This window comes from Centruroides sculpturatus, unplaced genomic scaffold (assembly GCF_000671375.1).
Source record: "Centruroides sculpturatus isolate CEXI.00-Female unplaced genomic scaffold, Cexi_2.0 scaffold1220, whole genome shotgun sequence".
NCBI classification, from domain to species: Eukaryota; Metazoa; Arthropoda; class Arachnida; order Scorpiones; family Buthidae; genus Centruroides; species Centruroides sculpturatus.
Genome location: NW_019385613.1, coordinates 170,636 through 180,837, shown reverse-complemented (window position 1 = coordinate 180,837; position 10,202 = coordinate 170,636). Strand labels below are relative to the sequence as shown.

Below are 10,202 nucleotides of genomic sequence, written 5' to 3'. Positions count from 1 at the left end.
ACACTTTGTGCCCTTACTGTACATTGTTCTCATCATCTGGAAACCATTAAACGCAATGTTTCCTCTTATCAGCCCCAATTTTGCCTTTGGTCACCGTTCAATACCCTGCCTCTATCATAGATCTATTCATTGCGCCAGAAGGGGGCGTTATTGCTTACTTTGAGAAACGCTGAGCTAAAATAAAAGTCAATGTGTTAGAAATATTCAAGTTGTGACCTTCAATAAAAAATAAAAAATATATAAAATGTCAACATTTTATATATATTCTGTCGAAGTTTTATATATAGAGTTTGTCTGCCGTCGCCCCTCTATATTTCCTTAACGCCCCCCAATTCTCTTTGAGCCTTCTACTGCCCCCTGAAAGCCTCCAGCGCCCACAAGGGGGCGTTATCGCCCACTTTGAGAAACGCTGATCTAGTGGTATTATTGGCATGATTAATGATAGTTATGTAGTGGCAGATGAAAACCTTATTCTATGTTCTGACACAATAAAAGTCTTGTATAATATGATTCATTGTTTTTCCTTCCTATTTCTTGCTTTCATACTTTTTAATTATAAGAAACTACATATTATGTTATTTGTTAATAGTACAAAGACAATCCAATGCCAGATAAGGACTATGTTCTTTTGTTTTTATCACAAGCTATAGTGCTATTATTTCTTGTCATTTTATATATTTTTTACAGTTTATAATGTTTATTATATATAAATATATATAATTTGAATATTCAAGATTTACATATATCTTTAAAATATGCCAAATGCCACGTAACTGATATAATTTATTAAGCAAACATACATAGGATATGTACAGTACAAAGAACGCTATTTTCGTTTATTAATTAATAATTAATAACGTTAGTATAAATGTGAAGGTAAACAGCACTTGTCTGGTGAGAACCTACTAGTTGCTAGATAGATTTTATAAAAAGTAAAGTAGAATTTCTCAAAATGTAGCCCAAATTGTTTTTAAAGTGGCCCAAAACATAATAGAGAGGTTGAGGCGCACGTATTTAGCCCAAAACGTGTACGGGTAACGGGTGAGCGCCGCCATCTGGCAGTTCTGGACCGTCGATNCTACAGTAGTTTACATTTAATAGTAATTTAATAATTAATTAAGAAATGATTTAATATTTTATCGTATTTTGTTATTTGAAAGGTCTGTCATGTTGAAGTAGAGGACTTGCTGTGACGTCACATAGATCCAAGGTCATGCTAACAAATATACGAGATCTGGCCATCCTTGTAGTTTAAAGTCCTTGGCAGGCAGCAACTGGAAGGTGCCTGAAATTTTGAACAGAGGCGCTGGCAGCGCGTTGAAATTTTGAAAACATCCGGTGGAAGCGTGTCCTACAGGATAGGACGTGTTTGTGTCCTGTCAGAAGTATGAAATTATTTTAAAAGTACAATGCAATTAATTAAGTATTAAATGGACTACGAATACAATTTTCAAAACGTTTTTTTTCAACACAATCAATTCTGTAAGCATTCATAAAATTGGTCAATAGAATGGTGTCTGACCACTGCTGAAATTCCTTTCATTGTTTCTCTAACGCGCTCCTGAAAAATCTGTATGTTCTCCATTTGGAGACATGAGCACTTTAGTTTTCCCCATACCTGTATTTGAAAGTCTAATGAAAAAATATGGAGACTATTCGATACAGACTCTATACTACATGGATCCGGATTTGAATTTTCTTGAAGGCAAATTCTTTTCGGCTTTCTATTTGCAAATTATTAAGTACTTTCAAAAGGAACGAAATGAATAGATTTTAAAAAGATGTATGCAAAATTTTCCTGTCATTAAACGTTTTTTAAATTTATATTCAGATAATAAGGTGGTTTTATGCTTCATGTGTGCTGCATACAGTAAATACTACATAGGGACGACACTACCACTTTGCGCTGCGCCGCCATACATTTGGCCGAGAATATAATATAGTGGCATGATGAGGATATTTTGAACGCATGTAATAGAATAAAACGTATGCTATCCTAATTAATTTCGATAAGACTTCAGTTTTTTAACTCTTTCCGCGATGTGGACACTAAGAGGACATTTTTTCAAGCCCTTTATGGGTTCGACCAGGCCCACAAGGTCTGCCTGATGGTGAGAGACGAGATCCAATATATCCGGGGACGGACGGTCCATGAAAAATTTCCTGGGTTTTTCTACCCGTTTGGATTCGATCCCGGGTTTCTCTGAACGATAGGCTGACACCTCAATTGCACATAGCAATTTGCATTGCACGTAGTAAAAACTTGTTTTTGGCAAAATTCGAAATATGCATTTCAAATGTGAACAACGTCGATTTTTTTAAATTAAAATACGGTTTGTTCAAACTTCCCATTGTCTCAAAGAATAAATAAAGAGTACTCAAAAATGTTCCGTTTCGAAATCTTCCATTAATACAAATCAGTCAATTAATTCTTTAGTTGAATACTTTAAATTTTTACATAAGTCTTTTGTTTTAATTAAGGCAGAAGTTTTCTGAGGTTTCTCTGGAGTACACATCAGGCTTTCTGTGCATTTTTCACAATCTATGAATTTCTACAGCTTGTTGATTAATATTGCAAGTAACATTCATTCTATTTATATGAGTCACCCAAGCTGTAGAGACCTTATTAATGTAATGGATACTGCTCAAGCCTCAATGTGGTAGATATTCTGAAGGTGCAAAACCTGAAGATCGACTGTACAATGCTTCTCAAATGTGTTGAATGAGTGATAAGAAGCTCACACTCGTGAAGTAAACACAAAAAAGATATCGAGAAAGAACTTTTATTATGACAACCGTTACAACGTACCGCTTCATGAAAAAAAGGGGGAAAAAAAGGTGAAAAGATTACATGTTGCCAACTGACGGATAAATTAACCAGTAAATAAAATAAACATTAAAATTTTAGCATTACGACATGAAGCATAATAATAATATACAGTACAGTAAATATGCCAACAATATGCACTGTTAAAACTAATACCTTAAGAATACGGCTAAATGGGAAGGGTTATAACTTCAGGACGAGTTTTAGCCGCCATTCCATTTAGCCGTGTTGTTATTAGTTTTAATGTAGATTTGGGGCTAGAAGCGTACTCAATTTAGTCTAATTTGCACTGTGATACTGACTTCTGACCTCTCAAATTGGCAACATATACTCGATAAATCACACTTTTTAAATGTCCCCACAACCAAAAACCACAATAATTAACAAAAATGCCGTAGTTGTGTTCATATTCATTTCCGCACGTCTCGAAGTGTCAGCCTACCACATTTAATTACATTTAAACTGCTGAGTGCTAGCCAATCTATTATAAGAAATTTAAAAAGTATGTAAAGATTTTATAGAATATATTAAAACGTATTAAATCAATATGTTATAATTTCACAGAACTTAAAAATTTCAAAAGTATATTACGTTCCATAAGAAATATAAGCATAACAAACGAGGAAACACATTTTATTTCCTTGATTTTGGACCTTTTTCACATTAACACCATCGATCGTTGTTCAGGAAGTTATAAAGGCGTTAAAGAACTTGCGCTTAGATAGTGCTGCCATCTCTTGGTATAATAATTAATCAAAATGCCGGTTAAAGAAGAATTAGAGAAGGACGCCCGAAAAGATAAAAATCAAGAGAAAGAAAAAGAAAACGAAATTGATATATATCGAGATACGCCCGTAAGATTATTAGGTAATAAATTAATTATAATTTTAAAAATATATATTTAATTCGACATTAAAGAAATAATAATAAAAAATAAAAACAATTAGAGGTCACTCGGGTCGTGTAAAAAGGAAGCGTGCTGATTGTGTGTTATTATAATTACAGGATACGCTAACGAAGTGGGGGAGTCGTTTCGAGCACTTATTCACGTCCGTCTCGTACACGCCAGCTATGTAGTGGCTAGTGGTTATGTATTAATGGATACTCTAGATAAAGTCAAGAAAGTTAAAAAGGTCTATAACACATTTAAATATGAACATTTCTTATTAATAAACTTACTTATTACACGTCACTATGAAATAATACATGCTGTATCAATAAATGATTTATAATTATTATTTATTATAATGACCAGCTCTCTTGGCAAACAATTTAGCATCCTTCTTTGCCCCTAATCCAGTGAAGCTGAGTCTCCTCCATCCTCACCTCCATTTCCTACCACTCTGCAAACACCAATGTTATATTGCCAGTCCTTTTCTTACGTCTTCAGCTATATTGTTCATCTGCCTCTTTCTGGGTCTTCTCTTAGGTTTCCCCTCCATCATCATCTTCAATACCAACTTTGGTATTCTATTTTCTTCTATTCTCGTGATATATCCAAACCATTTTAGCCTAATTAGTTCTATCTTCTCCCCAAATTTTCTTTCCTGTTTTCCTTTGTTTTCAATGTTTATCGTGTCTTTTCTGGTCTTACTCATCATGCTCCTGAGGAATTTCATGTTGCCTGGATTTTTTTGTCTTCTCTCTATGATGTAGTCCATTAGCATCCTTCTGTAGTCCCATTTCTAAAATGAGCATCCATTGCTCATTTTAGGAACGATCTACAATCATTCTAGGGTTTTAGGTAGTGTTGACACCAGTCCTTTAGTAAGAACAGTTCTTTCTTCAATTGCAGTACCCTTCCATGCATATTTAGTGATAAAATGTTCTTTCTAACAGCAAAATGAATAGAAAAAACAAAGATGTTGCAGCTAATGTTGATGGCTAGCATTTCTAGTGTAACTTATTTAATGTTTCTCAACACTAAATAATTTCTGAGATCTGAAAGATATTGCAAGACATTCCTTGATTAAACTGGGAGCTGTCCTCAGTTATGATTCCATGTACATGTTATATCATTATTGTCCTTACTTTTAAAATTGAAAGGTAGCAACACTAGTTGTAGATCATCCCTGTAATGAATAAGAACACCTAAAAGAATCGTGGATTTAGGAATAACCATGCATTATCTCGATGGAAGATAACTTATCTCTCCCATTTTCTCAAACATTTCTCTTTGATTGCATTGTTCAATTCTTACAACAAAGTCATGTAGCTAATGATTGTCCTCTACTTTGTCAAAAAAGCAATGACTAGCAATAAGGCAGATCCAAGGGGGCTATAGAGACTTAAGTTCTTCCCATTGACATAAAAAAAAATTAAAATTTATTTGTTTGAACCTCAAAACATTGATGACAAATATGGTTTGTTAGTCCATCACAATACAATCATCTTGCACATGTTAATAAAAAGTTTTTATAAATTATTCAAACATTAATTTTTGAGTTAACTTTCCTTTGGTTTCTTCTATATCAGCTATTGAGCAACAGTTTTTTTTGCATGTCAGAAAATTGAGGATTCCCATGACCTTGGCTGATAATTGGGTTCAGAATTTTAATTCTTTTGCATATACAAAGTCCAACATAGACAATGCTATAATAAAGGGTTCAGAATTTTGTTAAAGATGAGGAATCCATGTGCTTCCATTGTTTTGATAGGGTTTTTTTTCTCAGAGTCAAAATGATACATTTAGCTTTTATCCTGATTCAGGAAGTCTTTTTTATTATTATTATTGATTTTCAACTACTGCAAATAAGATTGTGTCAACACTTCTTGGGTGCACTTTGATTAATTGTTAGACTATGGGAGACTCATGCTGCAACTTTTCTCATACTTGACTTGTTATCAATAATGGACTTCTTATGTTCATGCACTATCCCTACTTACAAGTTAGTTTGCAACAAACCATGATATCACATGATGATCCTGCAGAATAATGATATGGAATTTCATGACATTCTCATTGACACTTGCTATTCTCTGCCTTCAAGAACATGACTCATTCAAGATGGATTGATAACCTCTTTGAAATTCAGCTATCCAAAATTTTATATGCAAGTACAATGGAGTGGATTATTGCAATGTTTCCTGTATGTCATCATGGATGTCTTTTGTCAACATTTATTTTTTTGAAGAGGTATTGGATGCCATCATAATGTGTTTAATGTTCCTCATTAAAGAAAATCTCCATTTTATCTACTAGTATCCTCTGCTGGCACTTCTGCTAATAAGTGCAAGTAGCAAAGTGAAAATTAGACAGGATGTATAGTACCATGATGAATCCATGTATGGCTCTGCAAGTTTTCTTTCCTTTCTTCCTGGTTAGGCTAGAGACTACATCTAGATAACTAGGTAGCTAAAGCAATAAATATGCTAACCTGTTGCTCTGAGAATCTGGATTTGAATGTAAGTTAGAACCTCAAAAGTATTTATCGAGTAGTTTGATTTGATGGATACATTAAGTCATATCTTATATCAAGTTGCCCTAATAGAGAGTGTAGCTAATCATGTGATTTGGATGAGAATAGAAGCCTACCAGTAACCAAATGGCAGAAAGAATTTTTAAAAAATAGAAGTGTTATATAGAATAGTTTTATAAATGATTAGGATTGAAAGATTATGCAAACTTTGTTAGTATTCATTTACTCTAGATCAGTTTTTGCAATTCNAACGTGTGCCTCAACGATTTTTACTTGGACTTGAAACGTGTAACGTGTACCTCTGCTACCCGTACACGTTTAACGTTTGAACTTGTGCCTCAACCTCTCTAGTAAGTCACTCAAAGGTAGTAGCCTAGAGTCCTACAAATATCTCAACCTTCTACTTGCACCTGATCTTGCAATCCTGAAAACCAGACGTATTTTACAAGATGAGAGAAAAAAATGGTAGTCCATAGGTAAGGAAGGTGGCACCTGAAAATATGTTACTGTAAAAACAAAGCCATATTGACCAGATTAGAATTGTTCTTGGTCTATTATTCTCTTATAATATGGTGACACTTCAATCTAAACAAACAAGTTAGCATACATGTATCACAGTTCGAACAGAATTTCTTTGAATTTCATGGTAACCAAATTCCTTAATGTGTAAATCCTTATATCCATGGCCAGGACAGAAGTACAGTTATGAAATAACTATCCGAGTTTGAATTAACGAGATTACCTGTATTAATTGACAGAAGGTTTCTGTTTGTCCGACTTAGCTTGAGTAAACAGCTGGGGCTAAAAAATACAATTCAGACATCAAATTAAAGCTCTTACCCTGCAGATGCTACTGCTGATATCTGAGAGAAGTGCAAATGCTTCAGGCATGGCAAAGTGGCAAATATACAATGTTAAATTTATGGGAACAAATGTGTCATGAGACAAACCCCTGTTACCTTTAGCCTGAAATATTTTTTTTTAGTGTTTTGCAGTTTCATTATTGTAAATATTGAGATAACAAAATATATATTTTAGTTACTAAGACCTTTGTTTTATCACCCTCTCTCAACCCAACCTTGCCCCACCCACTCAAAAGCCTGAGTAACACTGGGCATAAGCTGGGCTAGTTATATATTTTAATTTGAATTAAGTGCACTAAAGCAATTATGATGGTAAAAAACAAATAAAATTATCTTAGTTAAATGATTTATTGAAAAGAAATTTAGCAAACAATTCTAAAACTTCCCCAATAAAATCGAAACTAGCTTTTTATAGAAAGAGAAGCGACTAGCTTTTTTTTCAAAAAATTTCTTTTCTCAAATTAAGAATTATTTTCGAAGATAAAATTGATAACTTTTTGGAATACCTTTAAGAATGAAGTAAAAAAAAAAAATGCATAAAACTAATTAATGTTTATTTGCATCTTTTCCTGTTCACTTTGCTGTTTAAGTTTATCGAAATGGATATTGTTTAGGGTCTGGAAATGGATTAATTCACTTTCCATTATTTCTAATGGAAAAAAATTGATTTTGTCTTTAAACAATTCAGAGTTTGAACATCCTCCAGAAATGAATAAAAATTCAAAATACGACACATCACTGATTACTGATCTATTAAATGTTTATATCAACTTTTACATAATTTTATGATGAATATAAATGATTTGCATATAAATTCATAAAAAAAAAACACAAAATGAAATTTCTCTTGCATTTTAAACTAACATTAAGAAATATAATGCATCACAACAAAATGTTGTTTACAAAGATTAACTTAATATGGTTTACATTTCATACATAAAACAAAAAATTACTTTAAACTTGATCATTTCTAAAGTTTAATTTTTGTAATCTATTATAAATGTATGTAGTATTAATTACAAATGAAAGCACTAATATTAAGTTTATGGAAATTGTTTAAATTAACAAAATTATTTAAGTAATTAAAAATTAAGTGTTTTTTTAATTTGTAAATTGTAATTTGTGATTAAAAATGAAGAGAATTTGATCAATGATTAGTTTGATAAGTAACATTTAATAATATTTAACACTTAGTAAATTTTGTTTTATAAAAACCATTATCATATTGTGATAATGGTTTTTATAAAACAATAATAAATATCAAATCAATTAACTTAAAAACTTCATTAAAAATTATATTTTTGTTATAAGTTATCTACCAACACTCAAGAACTTAAATGATTTATACACTTTAATTAATCATAAAAGACTTTGCAATCTTAAAATATATATCATGCATTAAATTAAAATATAATAAAATACATACTTTTCTCTTTACACTCGAAGTTTCATTCATTGCGCGAAGTTTACTACAACGACCATGTGACAAAACACCGGCGTGGAAATCGACATCATGACGATCGGCACTGCGGTCCTGTTCTTTTCATGTTGATGTTTCAAAATAAATTTTTATTAGCTTAAAATATTTTAATTAATAAAATTGCAAATTTTATCATTTTAAAATTTATCATAACATTACATTTTAAAACTTTGTTAAACTTTATTGTTAATTACGCAGAAAATTAATCCTAATAGTGCTGCCTCCTAGCGGATCACGTTAGAATTTTATTTTATTTTTAAAATTAATAATAGTAAAGTGAGAAAAAATATATTTGTGGAACTATAATTTTAAAATAATTTTTATTCGCTTTCTTCAATTTACAGTTTGTTATTATAACAATATTTTATAATTTTTAGAAAAATAATATTATATATCAAAAAGCGCTTTTACAAAAAGTTATTTTTATTTATTATTATTATTTTTTCTTTAAAATTCGAGATTTGTTGTATTTTGAGAGGGTCTAAAGATAATCGATTTTTATTTAGTGCTTTAAAAATCCGCTAAACTAGAAACTTTTAAAATAACTGAATATTTGGACGGCAGCCTACTGCTTTAGGGAATGGGATCGAATATGGACAGGTCAAAAACCCAGGAATTTTTCGGGGCTGCTCCGCCCGGATATGTCGAGTCTATCAACATCCGGCCGTCCCACAGTGGATCTGGCCGATAATGGGCTTGTTAAAAAACAAAGGCCTTCTTGATACTAACAGGGCAGACATTTTTTAAAAACACTAACTGCATATTATACAATTGAAGCATCCCTCGACTTGTAAGCAACACTATGATCGTGGTCGAAATCTCAGCATCAATCCAGTGGAATGCTGCCGGAAGTGACACAATTGTTGAAGTTTTCGAGATAGCATACTGATTGCCAGATTACGGGAAAAACACAAAAAAATGGCGAATAATATGGATTTCCATATTACGTTAAATTTGTTTTTGAAGTTATTTAATTAGAACAGCTTAATGAAAAATGAATATTTCTAAAAGAGAAAGAGAAATGAAATTTTTTAAAAATTTCCTTAGGAGTTATACATAACGAAATCAATTCTAAGATTAATCATTGAGATTTTAACAAGTAAAACATTTATCTGATGTTTTACGTAAATATACTGGTGTATTAAAATATTCTATTAATTACTAACCTGATCTTAATTTATTCAGTGTACATTCATCACAAAATAAATTAAATTCAAAATTGTCAACACAAAATAGAGCTCTTACGAGTTTCTTGGTGACTGCTATCTTGTTCGCTGGCTTAGCGGGCACCGAAAAAGACGCTTACAGTTTGCAGGCAGCCAAGGACTGTATACTACAAGGATAGCCAGATCCCTATTCTACAATGTTAGCCAGGAATTGCAAGTTAGTGACGTCAGCACGTGTCCTGACCTCTCTGTTTACATAGAGCAGGGTGTGCACGTGTTTAGTTTTCGCTTTTAATATTCGTCCAATTTTGTGATTAACGAAGTGATTTATTTTAATATTTCTGTAATTGTTTTATTTGACTAAGTTTTTTATAAGGTAAGATGATTTAAATATAAGTCATTAAATATTTAAAGCTATATTTTTATGTTAGGTGAAGAACAAAATGC

The 10,202-nt window shown here is 31.9% G+C and overlaps 1 protein-coding gene across 1 annotated transcript in view; it reads right to left on the bottom strand.

The window, feature by feature from the left end:
• The window catches only part of LOC111640593 (SUMO-specific isopeptidase USPL1-like), a 19,501-nt gene extending 10,722 nt beyond the window's left edge, over nucleotides 1–8,779 (bottom strand). Inside the window, exons 1-2 of the mRNA XM_023386619.1 lie at nucleotides 8,749–8,779; nucleotides 8,536–8,648 (exon numbers count right to left, since the gene is read on the bottom strand). Of these exons, the coding sequence (XP_023242387.1) occupies nucleotides 8,536–8,565 (30 nt within the window). The 5' untranslated portion in view covers nucleotides 8,566–8,648; nucleotides 8,749–8,779. The remainder of the gene's footprint in view (nucleotides 1–8,535; nucleotides 8,649–8,748) is intronic.
• Nucleotides 8,780–10,202: the final 1,423 nt, after the last annotated feature.